At 36.2% G+C, this 26,793-nt stretch overlaps 1 protein-coding gene across 2 annotated transcripts in view; it reads right to left on the bottom strand.

Moving 5' to 3' along the window:
* The window catches only part of BIRC6 (baculoviral IAP repeat containing 6), a 295,513-nt gene that overhangs the window by 70,627 nt on the left and 198,093 nt on the right, over positions 1 to 26,793 (bottom strand). For both annotated transcript variants that reach the window (XM_036749540.1, XM_036749541.1), the window contains exon 66: positions 2,865 to 3,075. In XM_036749540.1, the coding sequence (XP_036605435.1) occupies positions 2,865 to 3,075 (211 nt within the window). The remainder of the gene's footprint in view (positions 1 to 2,864; positions 3,076 to 26,793) is intronic.

Below are 26,793 nucleotides of genomic sequence, written 5' to 3'. Positions count from 1 at the left end.
GGCAACAGGTTTTTTTACTCTATTGAAGATCCTATTATTGCTGTTGTTTAGCCTTCATTTTTGAAGAAAACTACCAACATAAAGGTTTGATGTCTTGATTTGTGCGTGACTTGGATTTAAGTGAGGCAAAGCTGCACAAAGTCATTAGCCTCATTCTCTCTTCCAAAGTCACCAAAATCCAGAGGCAAGACAAAAGTCAAGATGACTGGCAAAGGCCCAGAATGCAGTAGATGGTTTTGTGTCTTCGATATCTGACCAAGTTCTAAGTGCTCCACAATGCTTCAGCTCCCTTCATGGCCGTTAGAACAAATTGTTCTCATCCACCATTCCACCAGGGGAAGTCTTCACACGTTTGGGGCAGACATCCTCACAACTTGCCGATGGGTTTGAGGCCTGTCAGTTACCCTCAACTTGGTTTAGACCATCTGCCGAGATGGTTTTGTCAGGGTGTGGCTGCTGCACATGCTACAGCTTCTTGGAGTCACAGATGAGAGTTGGGTGATGGTGGACATTTTTTCATATACAGACATATATAAACATATTTATGTATACACACATATGCAAAAAAATAATGTTGTGAAGGGAGAAATGTTAGGATTTGGAATAGATTAGATATGTAGGGTTAGTGAAGTAAGGAGTTGAGAACGTCATCTAGGCTCTAAGTCTGCGTGACTGGGAAGATAGTAATGCCTTTGATAGTAACAAGGAAGCTACAAGGAAGGAAAGGTTTGGACAGAAAAATCACTGTTTTGGACATGTGAAGTACGAGATGTCTAAGAAATGTCCAATTTGCCATGTCTAATAGGCGGTCGGTGATATGGGACTGGATGGAACTCAGGAGAGAGAGTAGCGCTGGATGTATAGTTCTGAGAATCATCTGCATGGAAATGATAGTTGAACTTTTAGAAGCTGATGAGATCAGCATAAAAGACATGAGAAGAATGAGACAGCACAGAGGAAAAAGAGAAGACGTCCTGGGTCAGAGACTTATGAATTATTTACTATAAGTGGGCATAATATGAATGCAAAATCAATAAAGGAGTCTCAGAAAGAGTGGACAGAGAAGAGAACCAGGAGAGAACAGTGGCACAAAACCTTGGTGAGGACAGAATATCCAGAAGGAAAAAGCAGATCAACACTATCAAACGTTGTAGGGAGGTCGAGAAGGATGAGGATGAAAAAAGGCCATTAGATTTAGTGGATAAGAGAGAATGGCTCCAGGAATTCAATACTTCTTTGATTATCAAAGTTAAGTGAAGAATAAAATAGGAATACATAAATGAGCCAAAGGGTATTTACTTGTCAAGTCCAAAATGAAGCAGGATTCCCTACTGATAGTGAGGTCCTCTAGATGCTCAAACTGCAGGAGAGTGCAGTTTTCTCAAGAGGATGCAAAACACACTGCCCTGACAATTCACCCTAAGCAGAGAAAAACTGATGAGGTTGCATATTTCTCCGTACAGCTATGTGGGTAGCACACCGAGTTACCCCAATGAAACATACACACACACACACGTCTTGAATTTGACCCACTGTGGGTATAGACTACAACATGTTACACCTAAGAAGGGTTACAAGAATGAAGGATCACAGATCCAGAGTTGGGAGGAAGGAATCCAAAGGCCATCTAGATTAACCCCATCTTTTTACAGATGAAGACTTGTCCAGTATCACAGCAGTAAGGGGCAGAGGGAGGATTTGAATCCAGGTCTTTTTACTCTAGAATGTGCACTCTTTCCACTATGTTATTCTCGCTATTATTTAAATATTAAAACGTCTATGCTGTTGCAAATTTTGAAGTATCTTGAAAATCCTGAATTGTATTAGTATAAAACTCACCATAATACAGCACAAAGTGGGAATACTGGGCAAAATTCACCCAATGTAGACACAGTATGTACAACTCTTAAAATTATATATACCCTATCTCTAATTGGCATAAACTAAAATCATTCTATTTTCAGATATAATTTTCAAAATACATATGACATTCAACTAACTTTAAGACACTATACTATTCTATTCCATGATTCTGATGATTCTCTAAGAAAATCACATATTTTTTATATCGCATATGGCCTCCACGGTACCACCATGACAAAAACTATTTTACATTTTACTTCAGTGTTGTTCCAATAACATGAACTCTGAGCCTTCCCAACCCCTAATCCTCATTTACCACATCCATTTAGTTAGGTTTACCTTTTGATTTCACCCTAATTTAGTACTTGGCATTCAGCCGATGAAAGGAGGATATCATGAAATCACCCTCAACCTACAAAACCAGGATTATCTGAGAAACTTTTTTCCCTGAAAGTAAAAACTAGTAAATAACTATTGTACATTCCTAGCAAGTGATTCTCTGTCACCACACATTTCACTTTGGTCTTTTTAGCTCCAGCTTGTTAGAAAAATAAGGCAGAAAACAGAGCAAATATGGGGGTGGGGTGTGGGGGTGGGAAGTGAAGCCAACTGGTAAGATGCCTTTTAAGAATATCAATGAAAAAGCAACAAATGACAATCATAATGGAACAAATTTTTTCTGGTAGTTTAAAACTGTTGTTAAGCCTGCTAATATTCTATTAAGTTGTAATTTTAATGAAATGTTAAGACCTGACTTAATGAGTAGATGATGAAAGAAAAGTACTGAGTAATTATTTAGAGAGTGCTCTTAAGCAGCTGATAAACAATTATCATCATCCAAGCTGAGCACACCTGAAGTATATCATGTGGTATCAACTTAACAGAAAAAAAGCAATAAAAAGATAATTCTTCCATGTATGACATAATTTAAGGGAAAAAACTGTTTAACACAGATATATGTATATATGGATCACTTCAAAGGCATGAACACATTAGTATACCTCAAACGATTAGTGTAGGTATCCACACATGTCTTCATTTTGGCTAACAATGTTCCAACTGAAGCTTGAGATTCAGATTGCTCCTCCTCCTCTTCGCCATTTTCTGTAGAGAGAGGCAACAATAGGGGCACCATAGATGTGCACGAAGCAATGGCACGGAGCAACTCCAGCAGAGCTCGGTAGAGGGGAACATGTCTGGCCATATCAAGAACTATAACAAGTGGGGGAAAAAAACTCAAGGTGAATACACATGCAGTATCAAAACAAGTTCAAAACAATGCTGCGTTTATCGCAATCTTCGAAGAACTGAAACACTTTCCTTTACTTACCTTCAGTAGCTGGTAACAGGTCATCATGATGTCAAAGCCTGTGTACTATATTTAAGGGTAAAAATATCTCTTACGTGTATCATTTGTGGATTAAGATAAAGATAATATACTGAAACCTACAGTCTGGATGATTAACTTTATAGATAAAGGGCATTTTCAGAACATTAAAAAACTATGGAATTACATCAATGAATAAAAAGTGCAACACAATTATGTAAAAAGAAGAAATGACCTCAGACTATCAAAAGACAAAGATAGCAAAACACAAAACAAAACACCCCACAAAACTATTTTTGAGGATACTGTTTCAAATAACTGCATTTTTTGTTAAAATTCATTATCTTTTTTCCATGTATAGGAGCACTGAGTATCATGTTAGATTCTTCTTTCCCTTAACATCCAGAGCCAACCACTTAGCAGGTTCTAGGAATTCTCTGTTGAACATCAAGTTGTCTTACCATTTCCTAATCCATCTAGGATGCCTGTTTTATTATTACTCTTCATAACTTCTAAAATCTATACATTTCATTTCCACAGAGACACTTCTAATTCAGACCCATATATCATACTTGGAATAATATTTCCCTGTCCAATAATGAATATCTCTGCTTCCAGTCTTGTTCCTCTCCCTCAGTTCTACCCCAAACATGCTACATGATTACACAATTAGATTAAAGGCCAATTTCCTTGGCTGTTTTTCAATACACACCTCTCCCACCTCCTTGTAAATCAACCTTTTCAGCCTATTTTCACAAGTACTCCATTATAAGCTTCTTGCTTTAGCCAAACTGTTCCCCAAAAGTGATCTGTGCTACATTTGTCCCTACAATGTCATTCACATAATTCCTTTTTTATGTTCTTTTTTGATTATCCAACCTTTAAAATTTGGCTTAAATTCCACATCTTTACTATGCCTTCCTGTACAATGCTAACCTGAATTGCCTTCTTTGTTTTCTAAATTGGCTATAGTAACTATTCATATAAGAATAACTGTCAACAAACCACATACTCCTCTGTGACAGGAGGCATGGTACAATGGAAGGAACACTGGCTATGAAGTTAAAGGAAACAATGTGAATCCTAAGTAACCCTGGACATGTCACTCCCCCTTCTTAGAGCTCAGTTTCCTCATCTACAAAATAAGGGGGTTGATTAGAGGATCCTTGCAGTCTCTTCCAACTCTAAACATAAGGTCTTCTGAGCTTACAGTTAGAGTGGTGAGGGAAGGGATGGTTCTTGAAGCCCTGGGACTCACCATGGGATAGTGGTGAGACTACTTTGGGGCTTGTTTTTTTTTTGTCTTTAAGTAAGGATACCAGTAGTGTTGACCTTAAATAGAAATGGATCTGCAGATTGTATTTGACTAAGAAAAGCATGAATTAACATGATCTATTGTGTACTGGATCTTTATTTTGTTAAACATTTCCCGTTATATTTTCATTTATTTTGTTTTATTGTTTTGGAGGGGAGAAGGCAGGACAACTGGGGTTAAGTGACTTGCCCAAGGTCACACAGCTAGTAAGTGTGTCAAGTGTCTGAGGTCAAATTTGAACTCAGGTCCTCCTGACTCCAGGGCCAGGGCACTACTCACTACTCACTGTCATCTAGCTGCCCCTCCCTTTATGTTTTAAAAAGGTTCTGGAGGCACACAGGTGAATGGGTCTGTGTGCAACACACCAGTTTGACACCACTGACATGGATGTTACACCCCCTCAATACTACACATAAAGGCAACTTATCACTTGAGAACAAGCCCTGGAGGAGATGGCTTCAGAGCTGTGTCAACTTTGGTAAGTCAGTGTCCTCTTTTACAAATATGGGTAATATCACATGTTCTCTGTAACTCAAGTAGCAATTAGGAATATCTCTGCCAGGAGTCACTACAACATAATTGTAGTCCTTTTTTAACAATTTGGAAATGTGAACCTACTACTGTTTACCAAAGGTCACAACTCCATAGGACATGGTAGTAACTTTATTACAAGAGAAAGGCCCATGAGGGAAAAATGCCACCTCTCACCCCCCACAACTAGCCTTGAATATCTATTGGTACTACAAAAAGGGGAAGTTTCATGGGAGGAGCAGAAAATAATCCCCGCCAAAATGGGAGTGGCAAGGAAGGAAGAAGGGAGCAGCAGGGGAGGGGGAGCAAGAGGGAGCAGGAAGTCCTGGATCAATGCAGGAGGACATTCTGCTTATCTGAAAGGGTCCCAGGTGCACAGTTTATCAGTCTGGAAAGACAGGCCAGAGCCAGGCTTATAGCTAACTTGGCTTCAAGGGCACTGAAAGTTTAATCAAATTTGCAGAAGATCACTGCTTATTATGTTAGTTTAGGGGGGCTTCATCTCTGGAAAATAGGGCAACTCAAGAAAACAAGTTCAGGGGGCCCCTCCACACTACTGTGGGTGAAAATTTCCTCTTTACTCCTAATCAAAGAACAATGTGAGAAAAGCAGCAGTGTGACATATATAAGATTTTATCCTTCAATTAAAACATATTTCTTATACCTCTTGTACTTTCTTCTCTTCCTCTACTTCTCCCCCACACTGAGAAGGCAAGAAATATAATACTATATACACATATATATGTGCATACACACATATGAACTATATATAGATTTTTAAAACAAAATTTCAACTTTGTCTATTTCAACACTGCTTTGATTAACTATGTCCCCAATTTTGAACTAAATTTTTGAACTAAAAAAAAAAAAAAAAAGATTCACAGACATTTCCCCTGCCCCTCCACAGTATCACTACGTACCCTCTTCCAATTCTCTTCCTTCCCCACCTTGTGTCAAATAGGTAGTTAGGCAAAACAAACGTACACACTGTGTCTGAAAATGTCTTATTCTCTTTGCCAAGGAGTGGGAAGCATAATTTACCATCAGTGTTTTGGAGTCACAATGGATCACTGCATTGATGATATTTTAGTATTCTTTGCACATGGAAAATGCTTAAATGCTTCATTCAGTCTTAGTTATTTTCCTTTAAAATGTTGTAGTCATTGTATCAATTGCTCTCCTGGTACTATTCACTGTTCCTGCTATCTGTGATTCTGTACCTTTTATCCTTTTTTACAGCATAATAATATTCCTTTATGTTTAAATACCATAATTTGTTATCCATTCTCCAAATAGGAACCCACTATGTTTCCAGTTCTTTGCTAAAACCGATTTGAGTCATTATAAATATTTTGGTACAGAAGAGTCTTCTCTCTCTGTCTCTCCTTCTCCCTCCCTCCCCCTTTTTTTGGAGTTTATGTCTGTTCTTAGTATTGCTAAGCTTAGCCTAATTTAGTAACTTTTGGTGTAAGGATAGAGTCACTGCCTTCCAAGCTGGTTGGCTCAGTTCATAGCTCCAACACTTCATGAGAATCCTAGTCTACCAGTTTTATCATAGCTTCTTCAACAATTATCTTTTTGCTGTTGTCATTTTGGTCAATTTGATGGGTAAAGGCTCTGTCTCGTGTTTGTGAGGCTTTTTTAAATCACGTGTAGACGTTTTCATTTATGCTGATTAAATTTCATTTTTATTAAATTTAACCTGATGTTCTAGAGTATATGAATTTTTTAGCCATATTATGTGCCATGAGCTGTATTAGGTTCTCGGGACGTAAAAACAGTAAGCAGTCTCTGCCCTCAAGGAACATATTTTCTAAGAGGGAAGAAAACATATATAGGCAAGTGGTAGCCAGGGAGATGCATTTTGGATTGGAAATAAGTCTCAGGTATGGGGAGGGGAAGTATAGGAGATTACACTGACACAGCCATTTCTAACAGCAAGTGGTAGAACATAGAAAGCAACGGGGCTGTTAGCTGGGGTATAAAATGATGGATGGCAGCAGTAGCCTAGAATTCATTGCTCCTTAAATTGTGGATTGTGACTCCATTGGGTCACAAAAAATTTGGGTACAATAAAAGGTTTCTGAATGAGCAACAATCAAAAATTAATTAAAAATCAAACACATAATGAATCTAAGGTGTTCCGGTAGAGCTTGCTCATGTTGCACTGCACAACTTCACTGGGCATGCCCTCAGGCCACAAAAAGCCAACTAACACTGTCAAAAAGATCCATCCAATAAAACAGAAACTAGGGGAAGAACAAGTGGGAAAAAAGTTTAAAAAGCCCTGGCCTAGATAGATCTAGCCATTTGCTACACTCACCAATGGGAGTGACAGGGAAGTAGCAGTCAAAATGGAGGGTAGGACTCAAAGAGGTTAGGCCCTTCAGGGCACAGCCTATCGAGAGTTTTTGGATCCAATGAGCTATCACTTCCAGCTTTGTGTTATTTTGATAAATAGTCAAAGGATATGAACAGGCAGTTTTCAGAAGAAGAAATCAAAGCTATCAATACTCACATGAAAAAATGCTTTAAGACATTACTGATTAAAGAAATGCAAATTAAACCACTTCACACCTATCAGATTGGCTATGATGACAGAAAAGGAAAACAACTAATTCGGGAGGTAATGTGGAAAAATGAAAAATGGGACATTAAATCACTGTAGGGAGACTTATGAGCTAGTCTAACCATTCTAGAGAACAATTTGGAACTACATTCAAAGGGTTATAAAACTGTGTATACACTTTGACCCAGCAATACCACTATATTGAACTCACAAAGAGATCAAAGAAAAGGGAAAAGGACCTATTTGTCGAAAAATTCTTGTAGCAGCTCTTTTTCTGGTGACAAAGAATTGGAAATCAAGGGAATGCCCATCAACTGGGGAATGGCTGAACAAGCTGTGGTATATGACTATGATGGAATACTATTGTGCTGTAAGAAATGATGAGCAGGGTGCCTTCAGAAATACCACAAAAGACTTATATAAACTGATACAAAGCAAAATGAACAGAACCAAGAAAACACTGTACACCTTAAGAGCAACACTGGAAGGATAATCAACTGTGAAAGCTATTCTGATCAATGCAATGATCCAAGACAATTCCCAAGGACGAGCAATGAACAATACTATCTACCTCCAGAGAGAGAAGTGATATTGTCTGCCTTCTCAATGGGTGAAGGAGGGGGCAGGGTTTGAAATACAAAGTGTTTTTTAAAAATGAATGCCCCCCCAAACAATCAATCAATTAAGGAGAGTTATAAACATCAAGCCTGTAAATCTGATATTTGCTTTTAATGTTCTAGGACCACAGGAAGTAGACCAAATATCTATCTTAGAACCCCATTTCAAATACTTGAAGAAAGCTATTGTCTTCTATCCAGGGTAAAAGTTCTGAGTTTCTTTTTAAACCATTAAGAGGTCTTGTAATTATCTAAATGAGGGGTTCCTACACTGGGACATGCATAACCATCACCACCTAAGGTAATGAGATCCTTTTCAAAGGGGTGTGAGGAATATTTGGCAAATAACTACGTTTTTATACTGAAATTAACCTATTTCTTATGTGCACAAACATGACAAACACAAGAATTCACTTTCTTTAATAATGAATATAGACATGGGAAAGTTTACTGAAAGCCACTGGGGTCAGAAGGGCACGATATTGTGGACGTTCAAGACAAGGGACTTCACAAATGTGTATACATGCAAGTTGAACATGAACAAGACTCAAAGGAAAAGTTGAGATTTTGAACCTGGGGTGGTGTTTGTGGATATACTGGATCCATCCAATAAAACAGAAACTAGGGGAAGAACAAATATATGGGGATGGAGAAGGTGAGTTAAATTATTGATTATATTTGAGGTGGTAGTGATCCACTTAGGTTAAGATATCCAGTAAATACATAGTGAGAAATAAAGGATTCAATCCTTGGGGAACTGTTTGGGGTTGGGGAAGGGAGAAATCTGGACTGAAAGCCACCTACAGAAGAAATGGTAATTTAAGCCATGGAAGGAGATAAGAAGTTCAAAGACAGAACTCTGTGAGAAACCCAATAATAGGAAGATGAGCAAAGTAGAAAGTGAAGGAACAGTTCTCAAATCATGAAAACAAAGTGCCAAGAATGCTGATAAAAATTATCAAGACCTTTGGAGGGGTCATCTGCAAATTAGTCAAGGAGAACGATAGAAAAAAGGCCAGTACGGCACTGCTAGTTGTCTTACTAGTATACAAAATAGATTAGAAATCGGGTAAAATCTAGGCAAATTATTATGTAAATGTCAAACCACTGTTTTAGAGATTAGAAATACATAAATTATTTTGAGTTCTCATAAATTATTTTCTCATTCATGATTTATTACAAAGAAGTTTCTTTTCCAAAATTGCTGTATACATGTATATGCATATATCAAAAATTGTGAACTTCAAAAAGAGATGTTACAAATCTATGAAAGTTTGTCACCTAAAATTCAGTCTTTAAATTGTTTAAAATGCTAATTATTGAAACATAATAAAACAGACCAACTCAGAAAGAAATAATGAAACTAAGTATAACTCTTCCACTGAGATAATCAATATATAATATCTTAGTTGAAAATCTATTAAATGGAGTGAAATGTCCTAGCTAACCAATTTCAGAACCAGAATGGGTTTTTCCCAACAGCCAAAAGTTCTGTATTGGATGTTTGTAATAATCTCTAAAGATTAGATTTACACTAGATATGCTCTATTACTTTCTCTAGTAATACTCCATGATGACTAAATTGGCAAAATAGTTTTAAAATGCATACCACTAAACATTACAATTAAATTCTAGATAAAATGCCGCTTACTTTATTAGGGCATATTTTTTGGGATCTGTGTGCTACTAATATGAAAGCACACTACATATGTATTTTTTTCAAAGTTACTGTACCTAAAAAGTAAACAAAGTTAAACTACATTTTCTCCAAGTTATATCATCTGGAAATATATTTTCACCTAATGAATTGAGGGAATAATAGGGAAAAAACAATATAAAAGAAAGGGTAATCCGAACTTTACTCATTGGTCTTACAAGGTACAGGTATTTTTTTTTAAATCAGATTTATTATTCTTGTTACAATTTGTGTCTCCAGGGCACAGTTTACTTGCAAAGACTGAATAAACTAAAGTGTGAGCGAATATCAAGAAAAGTTCAACATACACACACCAGCTAAAAACAGATGGAGAAAACTTGAAAGGATTACTGACAATGGTGGTATTAGTTTTCTTTGTTAAAGGTGAAAAAAGGACTTTATTATTTCCCATGTTTTATGTTAACTTACAATTATTGATACAGGATTGGATGAGGAGGAAATCAGGGTTCTAAATTGAAAGAGCAATTTTACCTTCAAATATCATGTTCCTTGTGGGAAAGGACTTAGTTCATTCATTGTCTCAGTTGATGTAAGAATATTTTTCAAATAAAATTTTTCAAAATTACTTTTCAAAGGACTTTATGGTATCCTTCAATTAACAAAGCACTTTTCAAAATCTGAAGTTAAATTTAACCTAGTAATTCTGAGTTAAAAATCACTATTATTATGCTCTTCTCACCATCACATTATAATAAACACAGCCATCAGAAATACAACGACAGAAACTAAAATCATCCAGGTATCAATCCACAATTCTATGAACTTTCAATAGTTTCAACTGAACTGGAGTGGAGAGCCTGCCTGTTACTAACTATACAAACAGCACGATCACTGCTTTCATTGACATTAGATGCTTTCCAAAATGTTTCATTTTAGCCGGAAAAAATGCATAATCTTAAATAATATAAAACAAACATATGATCAAGTCCCATCTGTGATGAAGAAATATATGCTAAGTACTGAATGGTATAAATGTTTGGAAACAGTTTTCATTTTTAGCTCCATGCAGTGTCAGCAAGAGAATGCCATTCCCCTGCACTATCTTCCAAATTTCTGCAGCAGAACCATCAGCATTCCATCCTGAATTTAATTCAATGCTCTCTTTTTTCTCAAATTATCTTGTACCTACTTCTGTGCATATTGTCTTACATTTTCCAAGAGAATATATGCTCCTGAGGACTGACTAGTCACTGGAATTTATTGAGTACTGAGGTGACACTGTCAGAGCAGCACTTGAGGAAAATCACTTTGGTGGCTGAATGGAGGATGGAATAGACTGGAGAGAGAGACCAATCAGCAGGCAACTGCAACATTCCAGGCGTGAGGTAATGAGAGCCTGTACAGGAGTGGTAGGAGTGTCAGAAGAGAGAAGGGACGTATTCAAGAGGTGGTATCAAGGTGAAATTGGCAACAGATTGGATGGGGGTGGGGGTGGGGCAGTAATAGATAGTGAGGAGTACAACATGACTCCTAAGTTTCAAGTGTGAGGAGACTGGGTAGATGGTGTTATTCTTTATGGTAATAGGGAAGGACAGGAGGGAAAAAAGGTTTAAAGGGAAAGATAATGAGCTCAGTTTTAGACATGATGAGTTTCACATGTCCACCAGACATCTAGTTTGAGATGTCTGAAAGGGAGGTGGAGGTGCAGGTCAGCTCAGAGATTGGGGCAGTACAGGTAGATTTGAGAATCATCAGCATAGAAATGGTAGTTAAATCCATGGGTGCTTAAGAGGTTACCAAGTGAAGTAGTAAGTGGGGGGCGGGGTTGAGAGAGAGAAGAGTGCCCAAGAAAGAACACTGTGGGACACCAACAGAGGGCAGGATCTACATAAGGAGCTAGTAAAGGAGAATGAAGAGGAGTCAGAAAAGTAGTAGGAGATCCAGGAGAGAGCAGTGTCCTGAAAACTAAGAGAATGAAAATAAATGACAGAATGGGGATGACATGGGATTGCTTGAGCAGGTAGAAGGGTTAGCCTTGTTATAGAGTAAGTCTACCTCATCATGTGAGACAAGGTAAAGGAGGAAATAGTGGGAGAAGGTATCTGACTGACAGGAGATAATGAAGAGGGGAAAAGAAGGAATTCATGGTGAATAGTTTCATTTGCTTTCTATAAAACATGAAGCAAGCACTCATCTGAATAAGGGGAAGAGGAGGAGCCACTGAAGGTTTGAAGATGGATGCAAACATTTGGAAGAGCTGATGGCTGTGGAGAGAGGCATACTGAGTTGACAAGGCAGGTACTGAAGGACTGATTAGCAGCAGTGAGGTCCTAGTCGAGATTGTAGAACATATATTTGTGATTTTTCTCTAATTCCTTTCAGCAGCACATTTGTAGGGGTGAAGGTAGTGAATGATGAGAATGGTCCAAGGCTGAGGCTTAGTAGGGTACAATCAGTGAAGTGATAAGGAGGCTAAAGATTCAAAAGTTGAAGTTATTTCCCAAGGGGTAAAGATGGGAAAAAGAGCAAAGTGGCTAGTCCAATCTGAGAGAAAACTGAGGGGTCAAGCAATTGGAGGTCACTAAGGGGACAAAGAGTGGGCTTTTTAAAGGGAAGACAGAAGCAGAAGTTAAAAACCACTTGTCTTTTAGTAATTGAGGGTTGGCCAGGGCAAGATGGATATTGTTTGGCCCTAAGGAGCAATCTTGTCCCAAACCCCTTTTCAAGTAGCATTGTATATTATTCCCTTTCCCACACTCTAAAATCACTTATCTATCTACCTATCTATCTATCTATCTATGCAAATCTCTATTAAATATTATTTTCGTAGATTTAGTCAATGCCTGAACCTGTTAAGATGTTTCCAGATTTTGTAACTCAATGTGTTTACTAATCCTCCTAGCTTTATGTCATGAACAAATCTGATGAACATTTGATACAAGGGCCTTTATACTTGCATGTCATGGCATCACCTCCCTGATGTCATGGTCCTCTTTGAGAATGAAGGATAAACAACATAAAGGCACTGATATGTTAAATAGCACAGAGACAGTCACGTATCTCAGGGGGAATTTTATTGGAGGTCTCCCGCCAAAATGAAACTGCGTACTTTTCAATTTGGTCATTAAACCAGTTCCAGTTTCTGTGCCATCATCACCCCAATAACTTTACATCTTTTTTTTTTGCAAGAATATTGTGAGAAACATGATTAAATACTTGTAAAAATGTAGGTAAATTATACAAATAGTAACAAGTCTCAGATATAAAAATTTAGTCATGAAGTGAACACATACTACTATAGATTTAGAGCTGACCAAGACTTGAAAGGCCATCAAATCCAATCCTCCCATTTGACAGATGAAGAAACTGAGGCACAGGAGTTAAGTGACTTCTCCAGGTTTACATAGCCAATATGTGTTAGAAGTAAGCCTTGAACTTGGATTTTCCTGGCTTTGAAGTCAGTTTTCTATTAATTATATCATGCTGCTACATTATGGCAATGTGTGCATATTTGTGTGTGTGTGTGTATGTACGCACACACACACACACTTTTTAGGAATGTCAAAATTTTATGAAAATGGAAAGTAGGTCCAATGTAATATACTTGAGAAAGGCAGATCTAATTAGAATATTTACATTAGTAAGGAGAGACAAGCATATTAATGTAAATTAATGTAAGTGTGCATGATAAAGAAAATGAGTGAAAAAGACAATTTTAATTCTATCATGAAAAATTGTCTGTCAAGCAAAGCATAAAACAACAGAATCACCGTTTAAAGCTTGAATTCCTTAAGGTCAGCATTTGTCATATGCTTCATCAGAAATCCCTGAAGTATCGTTAACTCAGCTCCCTTCCACATGGCACTCTTCAGTGTTGTTACAGGATTAAAATGTGCCTGGCCTGACAATGAAATAGCAGAGCCATCACACATTGTTATGCAACTCACTGTCTGCAAGGGTGGCTTGTAGCTCTTTCTTTATTCAGCAAGTGCCAAGTGCATGTTTAATCAATGTCACAGCTCACTACAGTAAGCAACTGAAGCCACTGTCCTTCTGTTCCTCGCATGTGCCTGGCTGCTAAATTATGCAATGCTTGAAGAACACTTAGGAATTATCGCAAAAGGCTGCAAATGAAGGTGTGTGATATTTTATGATTATGACAATAAAACTACTTTCCTGCTTTTCAGATGTCTGGACTAAAGCTAGATATTGTAATCAAATACTCAGCTTTCTGCATTTGGAGCTACAGCATTTCATCGGGAGACAGCTTCTTCAGGAGTACACTAGTTAAAAGGCTCATCTAAAGGGAAAGCCGGGGAGAAAAAACGACAAATAAGAATAGAAACACTATTTTTCCCTGAGCACATGAAACTTGAATGACAGATCTTGTTGCCCTGATTCAGCAAATATGGGATTTAAAATAAAAAGAATTCTACCACTGAAAATGGAACATGTTTACAATGTGGACTGATACTGAAAATGAGGTTATCTTTTCATACTGAAAGGCTACAATGAATTTCACAATGGACTACTGATGGATAAGGCCTATGCCTTTTAAGAGACTGAAAGCTTTACATATTTTTTCACAATAAATTTCTTTACTAAGGAATTCCTTGCAGGATACAAGTTTTCTTTTCCTCTGAACATAAAAAGCAGCTCTCTATGAAGATAAAAGGTTGGTTCATCACTATCATGGACTAAGGAGCATGACAGATGACATTTTATTCCTGATGCAACGTAGGGTAAGGAATGACAATTTTAAAATTACCGTATTTAGGCTGGCAATTTAATTAGTCATGAAAGACTCAGCATAATTCTTGGTCATACAAATTGCCATAATTCTCATATATATTCTAAGTGGTTAACAAAATGGACTTAATTTTCAAAGCTGCAATAAACAAAAATAATTCCAGTGTTAATGTTTCAAACCCAGGTTATTAAACCTGGGTTTTAACAAACTGTTCTTTCTAAGGTCAGGAAAAAAGGAGATTTTTTTTTTTAAGGCTAATAATGTCATGCATTTAACTACTTAAGAGTAAACAAAATTTTATCTGGAACAAAATATGCCAACTTAGCTATTACATGTACTGGGAAATAAAAATGTACTTAAAGTTTCAAAAATGCAAACATTATATACTAGAGTTTTTTGATAAGTTCCCTGAAATTAAGTGATCATTTATGTTGCTGTAGAACTTTTAAAATGAAAAGCATTTTGATGATTTAAAATAGTATTTACTCTAAAGTTAGAAGAAACAATGTGCAGAATATTTAATGTGACCAATAAGAAAATACAAAGAGAGCTGTACACTGAGAAATTAAATTAAAATTAAGTTACTCAAACCTACAGAAAGGCAATAACTGCAAATGCTAAATACGTTTTTAAAGAAAGCTCAAAGTTACTTCTTTAAGAGAACACTCATTTTCCCTTTCTTTTTCTCTAGCTAGCTGTCAAAATATTGAAGATATTTGCTGGAAAATATGGGCACCTCTGCCATCACTACAGTAGAAGATGTAAAAAGGCAAGAGGAGAAAGAGGAAAAAGAAGAATCTATTTTAGCCATGTTAGGAATCATTGGGACAGTGCTTAACCTCTTTGTTATTGTTTTTGTGTACATATACACTACACTTTGATGGTATTTTCCAGCGATAGTTATATATTTGGGGAAAAATAGCACTGAAAAGAATGTTTCTAATATTCCTAGTAATTTAGAAAGCAGTGTCTCTGAAAGCTGTAACAAACATTCCAGGGTAAGTGTCTCACTCAGGGCACACAATATTATTGACTGTGAAATGCATCTGGAAATCCAGTAAATGGAATTAAATAATGACAAGATGGACAGATAAGATTCAGTTTACACAGATAAAAGACTGAGGAGACTGAAGCAACAGAAATATAAATAGTTATGTCCCTTTTTGCCAGAAAGTATAAAAGAAATTGCTCATATAAATAAGACAATAGATGGCAATGGCACAGACACCTTGATAAGGGTGCATATTTAATATATATATATATATATTTTATTTACAATCAAACTTGCATTAAAATCTGTTTTCTTTGGGATCCTAAATACAAAGCTGTATGTATGGTTGAAAAGATGATAATTTAGATAGTATGGAAAGAACATTACTAATCAAATGTACTGTAAAATTACCAACACAATTTTAACCACGGGCTCTACTCTCCAGCATTATTTTGAACCTTTCTATATATTGATCAATATTTTCAGATGATGAAATTGCCTTTGGCTCTAGATAAAAATCAAAGGAGTTGCATGCTTTATAAACTATTAGTTTTTTAAAAAAACACTTTAGGTTACATAAAAATAAAGATATGACATAAAAGGAAAATTGTTTCCTTTTCGATAAAGGTTTAGCATATTTTGAAATCCTTAACTGAAGAGACTATTCTAAAGGCTAGAAATTTAATTTTAAGCTAATAAATTTTTTAAATCTGACATAAATCTAATAGACTCAAAAGCCAACAAAATTTCAGCTTTACTTTTAAATTAATTTAGGATTACAAATGAAAAATTCATTACTCCAGATTAAGTACAGTCTTAAATATTTTACTTATACTTTGGGCCATGACATGGAAAAATAATAATTATCTTGTTAGGCAGAATGTCATCACATCCTTATGCCATTTGGTATAAATTCATTAACGACACATCTCACTCTCACTATAGGTAGTAATTAACCCCTTATTCATAATTCTCTGAAATCAGGATTCTTGCAGATGAGAGTTAAGTGCATATCTAATAAATAAGAACACTCAGTACCAGATTTTGTTTATTAGGCAACCTCAGTCAAAATGCAGCTCAATCTCTGATGTACGAAATTAAAATTAAAACTGCCCTGCTGTGAAGGAAAAATCTTCATTCAATACATCCAACAAACAATAGAAATGGAATATGATTCATAGAACATGTTTTACAAGTAGGATTTTTCACTTAGAATCATCATCTTAAATATCTTAAAAGCTGCCCAGTTAACATAAGACTTTTGATATACTGAAGTTTTCCTAAAGAAAGAAATTTTTTTTAAATAAATAGAATTTCTCTAGTTTTCTGTTGTACATAAGTGTGGTGAAGACTATCTTTAGCTAATGACTTCTGTTCAAATATAGTTATTCTAAACACATTTTTTACGTCCTTTCGTTCCTTGTCCTTGAATGCAACCTCAAGTCAAACTCCAACCAGCAACTGCTGTTTTAGGACTTCCCTGCTAATTCAATCCTCGATCCTCAGAATCTTGGCTACAGCAGGCAGTCAAGCCAGAAATTGGCAGGAAATGTTAGATCTCATGGATGCCATGAATGTCAAAATATTAGGAGGATTTCTTGGCAGGGATTCAGGGGTGAACTTTTTTCAAAGAAGTCAGTGCCAACCTCTACTGACCAGTAGGAAGAATTATTAATTTACCATTAGGCTGGGCAGGGTATTGATTCAATGCTTGTTTTTATGTCATCTCTATTTTCAGAAGTTTAATTATTGTAATTTATTTCATAATTAAATTTCTTTCACTTTGCACAAAGGATAACTGTTTGTATGTACATGCTTGTGTATATGCACACTCATTAATATTTTCAAAGAAAGCCAAGTGTCACTTAAGTCTCATTTCCAAGAAACATGGGGAGAAAAAGGTTTCATATTGTTGGTACCCTAGTCCCTAAATAAAACCTTACATTTTAAGATGGTTCAAATAATGTTTGGTGAAATTATTTTTTTCCTTTTGTGTCTGTCCACCTCAACAAGCATCAAAATAAGGGCTATTCTGGATGTGGAAACACATTTTAGTCAAATGTTGTTTTTAAGCCACAGTATTCTAATTATCACTGGGAATAATGAATTTAGAGAACTGTTTTTATTTATCTTTTTTATCTTAAAACTATAGTGACATTGCATTGCAAAGGTCTAAGACTCTAGATTAGCATTATGCATTGATTACTAGAATACTTAAATGTATCTCATGTATCTCTGATCTCATCAAAACAGTTTACTTTAGGTTTAATACTTCAAATTTTGGCATATGGTGTTGGGTAAAATGGGCAGGTTAGGCACAGATGATATAAAAAAGTAGGTAAAATGCAGTTTGACACTCTCATTTGTTTCTTATGTATCAAATATCAATATCAAAACTCAAAATTGCTTTTTATATCTTATAAAAAAAGTACTCTGGAACCTTGCTATATAAACAGTAAGTATAACGTAAGCTCACTTTGGACCTGCACTAGACTAAGTATCAAAAAATAACATAACAGCATTAAAACTAATCTGAACTAGGATTTCATTAGGTCACAGTTCAGGTTGTTTTATTTAAATGGCACTAAATGCATTTGCAAATTTAACAGAATGTTCTGCAAACTTATATTAAAATATCCTAATGTAATAGTTATGTACACTAACTGGAAGTTTTACTGTTACCATAACAACTATATGTATGAAATACACAGAATAACATTTTTATTAGGGCTCACAAAAATAGCTAAAGAGTTAAGTTGAATAGCCAACTTTAATCAAACCAGGGACAATAAAATCTTTACTATGATTACAACTAAATTCAAACGCAACAAAAATTTTAGATAAGTCTTATTAAAGGTTTCATTGTAACAGAATTTGACTTGCTTTATTAAGTCATAAAATGGCTTAGTAACTCTGAACTCATGAGAATTCTTAGGTATTAAAAAAACCCAAAACTCATCCTTCAACCAATGTATTTAGCCATTAATACTAAGTATAATTCTATTTGAAATACTAGACTTCCACAACAATGATAGAACTAAGTTGACGCTAATCAGTTCATATTTGCCTCTGTCTTCACATCAAATCCTCTCTTTTGCCTTTGTGATGTCTAAATACACTTTAAGAATCAATATCAGCAAAAGATATTTTATGTAGAAGATGTGTGGTATGGTGTGGTGGGATGGATAGATGACTAGTCTTAAGTCAGGAAAACCATGGTTTTAAGTTAAGACTCTGACACCTACTAGCTATATGAACAAAAGAAGGTCACTTAAGCTTTCAGAGTCACAGGCAACTTTCTAGGACTTTAAAAACCAAAATAGTCGTAGGAGTTCGTAACATGAATGAAGTTGTAATTCTATACCCCTTTGCATCACCCCAAAAAGTAACACAGCAAATGTGTACTTGAATATGAAACTAAAAATATACAATGGCCTTTCGATGTTTAAAAAAATACGGCAGACTTGTGATTATCCATTTAATTGATGGGTAATAAGCAAAACATAATTCAAAATGGATGATTTGAAACATTTAAAAGCTCAAATGATATTTGGCTCTGGAACGCACTAATCAATCAATCAATCAATCAATCAATTAATTAATTAATGTGCCTTTTAATCCAACAAATTAAAATCAATTTTGCACTTGAGTGACTGAGATGATGGCACCATTAATAAAAATGAAGCAAGTTAGGGGAAAATGAAGCTTTAAGATTTCCTCAATGTGAGGGGCAAGATGGTCAGCTGGAATTTAAGCAACATGTCAATGGAAATCAAGTAAAAGCTGGGACTGGGCTCCATGTGCATAGAATAGTTTCTAATTACTGTCAAGGACAACACTTTCTTCCAAGTCCCACAGGCTCACACACCTTAACTCCTCATTATTTCTCACCCTCTTGTCAAGACTTAGGCCTAGCCCTCTCCTGTCAATTTCATTGTTACAACATTCCTCGAATATGTTCCCATCTCTCCTTTGATAATGACCCTAACCTAGAACACGCCCTCAAATCCACATGCCTGGATTACTGCAAATGCCTGCTGGTCTGTCTGCCTCCAGTCTCCAATCCGTTCTCCATTCAACCACCAAAATGATTTTCCCCAATGGCAAGTCCAGCCATGTTACCACTGTCTCTATTCAATAAACTGCAAGTGACTTCCTACCACCTCCAAGATCAGGTTCAAAATCCTCTGGCATTCAAAGTACTTCACAACATCTTACCACCACACACCACCCCATGACCCAGTAAAAATGGTCTCGTTGCTGTTCCACAAACAAGACTAAACCATCTATCTTTTTTTTTTTTTCCCCAATTCCTGCCCTCCATACCAGGAATGCCCCCTCTCCTAAACTCTGCCTTCCCTGAGTTCTGGTCCTAGCTAAAATCTCAACTTCTACAGGAAGCCTTTCCTAATCTCTTTTTAAATCTTTCTTACCTTCATTCTGTTGATACATATCGTGTATCCGGCTTATTTGTACATAGATTGGGAGCTCCTTGAGGTTATGGACTGTCTTTTGCCATGGCAGCACTTGAGATCACTTAACATTCTCTTTTGCTCTAGTCTCAGAGGATGAAGATGACTCAGCCTTCCCTGCCTAACAAGATGTGCCCTCGACAACCATTCTAGGAACTTGATACTTTGATCATACCGTCTGTCAACCACAGTATCTTTCTCTCTATACTTGTGATTTACCCATGTCTTATAAATATTCTCAGGACTCTTCTATCCATAACCAAACAAAACTCGAAAAACTTTTCTTGGTTCTTCCATGTCTTCAATTGATCATCTTATACCTCATGAAAGATTCAAACTTCTCACAAGGATGCACTTTTTTCTTTCTTTATATGAGCAACAGCTACCAAGATTTGCTTTGATGCTTTTATCAGGGTATGCAGCTACATCTGGGTTCTTTAAAGACAATGCAAGAGGAGTGTGAATTTAAAAGAAAGACATTAAGTATAGTCTCATAAATGACAGAATGTTTGTTACTTGTGGACTAGCCTAGCTACAATGAGAGAAGCTTTCTTTCAGGCCATTCTCAAAGATGAATTAAGTCACACAAGAATCACTAGCTGTATCAGTCAAGGAGGAACTTCCAGAGATGAAATCAGATGTCAATGAAATAGTAAGCACAGGGAGAAATTTTAAAAATTTAGAAATATTCTTTTGTTTTTTTACAATATTGAGAGTAAATGAATTAGTCTTGTGGTTTTTGTGGTTTTTTTTATAAACAAGAATGGTTTTAATATCAATTACACATATTTCCCAAGCTGTATAAGCTAAATGCAGTCAGACATTTAAGAAAAAGGGAGCATTCTTTTGACTATGGAATTGGTGTATGTCTGGGGAAATGTACACAAAAAGGGAAAACATGGAAGTAGGAAGTGCTGTAGTCAGCCATAAATATCTGTCTTTATTACAAAATACGTTAATCTCAGAAATATACAAAGCACATGAACAAACACATGTTCCTATCTTCTAGGATGTGGATGAGAATGCATTCTTAAGACAAGAAATAAATACTGGAAATATTAACAAGATTTTGATGGCATTGCTTTGGAGGCATTTATTAGGAGGAGCTTGGAGAGGTGGCTCAGAAGAATTGCTGCTAATGGGGAGAGGAGTCCCATTATTGCTGTGAGCTTAAGGCACTTTTAATGAGGAAAAGATTTCTAAAACTAGATTTCTAAAACTGCTTCCACAACATATTTACTCCTCTTGTAAACAGAAGAGATATGAGAGAACTTTCTAGCAGAAGCCAGCTTGTGCCCAGCTTGACATTTTCTGGATAATATATACCAACAATTCTAAGAATATAGTGCTCCCTAAAGTTTGGAAATGACAAAAGTTATTTGCTAGAAAGACAAATATTTATTACCTACACATGTAAAAAGTTCTAAGGGATTTGGCTGTAGATTTTTTCCTTACAAACTGTGACCATTTTGTGATCAGTTAATTTTTATTTCAAATCATATAGTGCCATTTCTTTAATAGCTTTATGAAGTGAGTTAGAATGATTGTTCCTGACCATATGATTTGATGTCACCTGGATAAATTGCAAAGAAAATTAAACTCATGTTTCTGTTTTAATCTGTAAAACAAGGGAGTTGATTAAAAATAAAGGACCAATAGAATAAAACAAAACAAAAAATAAAATGAAGCGGTTGGATAGGATAACACCTAATAGCACTTTCTAATTCTAAAATTACCAAACACATACATGTCATGAGACAATTAGCAATATTGCTTTTCAGGAGTTCATGACAAACACAAGCCAAAATATTGCCATGGTGATGATGATTGTCACTTATATACTAACTATTCATTGTACAGGAATGAAAAAAGTAGAGACATTCCACTAAGAACTTAACATGCTCAAACTAAGAAATACTGATATTAAATGACATCAAGGCAAAGATAGAGAAAATGTTGTTGAATAATAAATAGTTCAGGGTTAAAAAATTAAAGAGGTCAAAAGTAGGTAGATGATTAAGAAGTCTTGCACATCTGCAAATAATTTGCACTTTAAGAAAAAGAAATGGGGAGGCAACAGACATGAAATTGATTTTTCTCTTAACACACAGACAATAGCTGGTTACCAGTGTAGGATATATTTGCTAATTAGTTGGATGCGTACCTAGTCTATTAATCAAATTTAAAAGTAAAGTTAAAATTCAACTGCAAATTGAAAGAAGAGATAAAGAAAACTATACTGTTCCCAATTATATCCTGACCTCCTGTTAAATCAATCTCTCTCCCCCTCCCCTCCACAAACATGCATGCATGCATGCACACACACACAGACACAGACACACGGGATAGCCACAGACAGGACCATTTCTTACTCCTAAAGGGTGATCACACAACAAAGACGCCAGAAACTGCCTTACCCAGTAAACACCTCACCTCCTCCTTAAGCTGAATAAGAGATATGAAAGCCAAGGGCAACACTGGTTAATAAACAAATTCATTTGGAAAACCTTATGGAGGAGGTGGGTGGAAAATTCTAAGTAGCACAGTCATATGAAGCAGTAAAGAATGTAGAAGTGAAAACTAGTTGGCAAGAACCTTAATGTATGGGAAAGCAACTAACCCAGAACTTCCTAAGAGCATTTCAAGATTAGAAAGAGGACAACCAAAAGATGAACAATGGACTGTGTGTTAGCCTTTCCGTAAACGACCAAGCAACAAACTTACATTTATTTATTAAGGGGCTATCATGTTGTAGGCGGTATTACAGGTACTTGGGACACGAGAAAAAATGAAACTATCCCTAAACTCCAAGTGGCTACATTCTATCAAGGAAAATAACACGTGCACAGTTAATTAAATACAAATTTTATGCAAAGTAAAATAAAGCAAACAGTGACAGTGGGGAATACAGTGGGGAGGATAAAGAAAGGACTAATATAGGAGGCCTCATTTAATAGAATTTTGAAGAAGGCTAGAAATTCTAAAATACAACAATGAGAAGGGGTAGGGGAAGCATTCCAGATAGCAAAAGCACAGAAATGGAAAGTGGAATATTTTGTATGAAAAAGAACAAGTAGGCTAGTGTGGTTAGTACAAGGCAGACAAAAGTACAGAAGTTTACGATGCAAATATATTGCTGAAATTATGATATGAAACTGTATGGGAAGCCCACCTTATTAATCAATTGCAGCAGATTTTAGACAGGTACACCAAAAAGACAATGAACTCACCTCAAAACGGAAATAGTGGGAAACAGCATAATGCTTACAATAATGCCATCTTTGACAACAGTAATAATCTGCCTGTAGTGAAACTACATGATTGCAAATCACAGAATATGATATTTTCTGAAGAATCAAAATTGTGCTAAACCATAAGGAAGGATTTGACAACCTTTGTGTGTGTGTGTCATGAACTCCTTTGGCAGTCTGATGAATCTCTTAGAAAAAAAATTTGAAAACAAATCAAGGGAATGCTAAATTTAACTTAAAGATTAGTAAAAATAAAAATGTATTACAACATGAATCTTGTAAGTTCAAGGATCTACCTTGAAATTCATTCATAGACCGTGGAATAGGGGATCTATAAACCTCAGATTAAGAAGCCCTGACACATAAAGCATGATAGGTTTAAGTAAGCTTTAACAAATTACTGAAGGTAATATGCATATAAGAAAGCCCATGGAAGATACACAAACGAACTGTATGACTGGAAAAGGATGTACAGAACTGATGGAGTGAAAGCAAGGGCTAACATAGTCTATTGAGGCCTTAAAATATATAAAAAAAAAATTACATAAATAATTCCTGGCAACAAAAACAGTCTTGGTCTTTGAGAAGCTTATATTCTAATGGAGCAGACAACATCTAAATAGGTATATATACAGGATACACACAGAGCATGGTAACCTCAGAAGGGAAGCCTCTGGCACACACGGGAACTGGAAAAGGCCTCTTGAAGAAGATGGTGTTGGAACTTAGTAATGAAGCAAGTCAGGGATTCTAAGAGGAGATAATGAGTAGAGCACTCCAGGCATATTAGACAGTCATTGCAAAGGCAGGAAATGTGGAATAAATGATTGCATGTGGCTTTTGGGTCAAAAAATGCACAGAGGGAGAAAAGTATAAAAATAGAGGGAGATTAGGAAGGAATTATCAATCAGAATTTTTCTACATAGGACAAAGTTTTGAGTTGTTTGGTGCTAGAGATGAGCTAGACAGCATTCAAGAAGCATGAATGTAGACAGTCTTTGAAGAAATGAAAATGTAAAAGTTGTGGTGAGCAGACAACAACAGAAAACTATGTAACCATCAGGGAAATATATAAATGAAAGAGAAGATGTACTGGTCATGTGTCAAGGGTTAGCACACAGACAACCTAAGTATACCACTGGTATACCTCTGAAAGCAATCTTCCACTGTGTTGCCTTGATTCGTTGCAGTAAATTTTTAGGAAGATAAGGACAACTAGCAGATTGTTCTGTTTCACCAGAGAGAAAACCCAAGTTGATGAGACACAGATCCATTTGAGTATTTATATAACAGGTTACCCTGGCTGTTTTAAAGGGTCCTAATATAATGTCAAACTTCAAAATATCATACATAATAAAGGCAAGTCTCTTAATCTGTTAACTATAAAGGATACAATGAACTCCAACAGACTCAGTAGTCCAAATAATTTCACTGAAACAAGTAGACTATTGGCTAGGGTATGAAATTTACATAATACAATATTTGAAACATATCTCATTAAGTGGGAATAATTCTGTGGTGTGCTTCACCAAGGTGAAAAGAAAAGGTTTGATAACAAGCAGGACTATGCATGACTTTTGGTGGGCATTTTCATTTTCATGATTCCCAATTAAACTTGTTATGAAGAATTTTCTTTAACGCGGGGAGGGGGGCGAGGTATGAGCATATATAGATATCTGGAAGATAATTTTAAATGACCAACATAAAGGGGGAAAAGGTAAATGTGAGTATAAGAATTATATCTGTGTTAGAAACTGTCCAGAATGCAGACGGCTCAAAATATATCTCCCCTTCTCTTTTGAGTAGTTTAAATAGTTCTAATAGAGGTTAGTCACCTTTTCTTACTGGGAATAATCCATCGACCCACTGATTTAGAAAACAAAAGACTCATTATGGATTGAGACTAGTAATCTCGCCTAGCAATGAGACCCAGTTTCATGAACTTCAATGCTTAGTCTCAATATAGAATCTGTTAGAAGTAAGGTGGCCCTTTTGTCTAGACTCTAGACCTTTTTTAAAGAGTCAGATATCATTTGTCTATCGAGGAATTTTTTTCGTTTGAGGGCTTCTGGGAAGGAGCAAGAAGAAAAACCCATTGGCTAGACTAATTTAGGGCCTCAGTTTCTGGTACTCAACGTGATCTGGAATTTGAAGACATCTTCCTAGAGAACGGAATTTAGTTCCCTGTGTGTGAGGCACAGGGCACTACCCAGTTTTTCCACTTGTTGTGACCTGGGTTAATACTGAAAGGAATGTGTTTAGTAGCATTAGAATGATGCCTTGGTGCCAAGAGATTTTTCTCCTAGCATTATGCTAAGGCTTTATAAAGTAAGAAAAAAAAATTATGGAGATCCTGAGAAAGGGGCAGTTAACAGGTATCCCTCTTCCTGGCTGAAGTGTCCCAAGGTAATCTGAATTTTGAGAGGTACCACTCTTAATCATTCCTCACTGTCTTGTGGGATCTGCTTGTTATTCCCTTTTCATCTGAAAATCCAGGAAACATGTTTTGCTCATTCTAAAGGAGCCAAGAAAGTTGGATGAACTTTGATGCAGCTTTTTGCTTTAACAAAAACAAACCATGCCTCAGGAGAACTCAAGGTTATGTTACATAATTCCAACTGGGCCCTCACATGGCTGCAAGGCAAGGCGTTTACCCCTTAAAACTGATATTTCACTCACCACCGTTTTTCTCCCATAACTTTAAAGCCCTCCTCAGGCCTCCTGTGGCTCCCATTCCCCTCACCCTCTCAGCTGAGAACCACACCTCATATTTTACTAAACAAAGTTTAGTAAGAGCTCCTTCTTCTTTCCTCATCTCACATCATCCTTCTGTTACTACCTCCTCCTTCACATGATGAAGTCTTTCTTATCAACACCAACTTCTCTAAATGCAGGGACTAAACCTATCCCATCTGGCTTCCTCCAGTAGATTGCAAAGACCATATAAAGACAAAGGCCATATAAACTTCGCACAGATGTGAAAGAAGGTATAGATGTCAGTAGTTACTGATGTCCTCTCAGGCAATTTCTTTTAAAATCAATTTTTTTTTGGTATCATAAGTTTGAGCTATTTTCCATGTTTTTGGCAACTTCCCCTCCCTTAGACACCTGGTCGGTCAGTCAGTCCCAAAACGTTTCTTGTATTTGTTGTTGTTAGCAAAAATCTCTGTAAGCACCTAAGGGACTGTGAACTTAGGGTCCAAGTCTTGGTGGAAAAAAGTTAGTTAAAAGAGTTTTTTGTAAATCACTTCCATTTTTCCTTCTGTAGTTCTCTTTGGGTTGTCATTGTCTTTGGGTTGATTTTCTAGGATGACTTTGCTTAGCTGGTTATCTTTCAAAGCTTTCTTTAGACTGTTTTTATCCTAAACAGTCTCTCTCTGCTTTATGAGATGATACTGCTCATAACTGTCCATCGTCCTTCTTGGTGGAACATTTAACAGTGTCAAGGAC

This window comes from Trichosurus vulpecula, chromosome 3 (genome assembly GCF_011100635.1).
Source record: "Trichosurus vulpecula isolate mTriVul1 chromosome 3, mTriVul1.pri, whole genome shotgun sequence".
In the NCBI taxonomy this organism is placed as follows: Eukaryota; Metazoa; Chordata; class Mammalia; order Diprotodontia; family Phalangeridae; genus Trichosurus; species Trichosurus vulpecula.
This window is presented reverse-complemented; position numbering and strand designations above follow the sequence as displayed.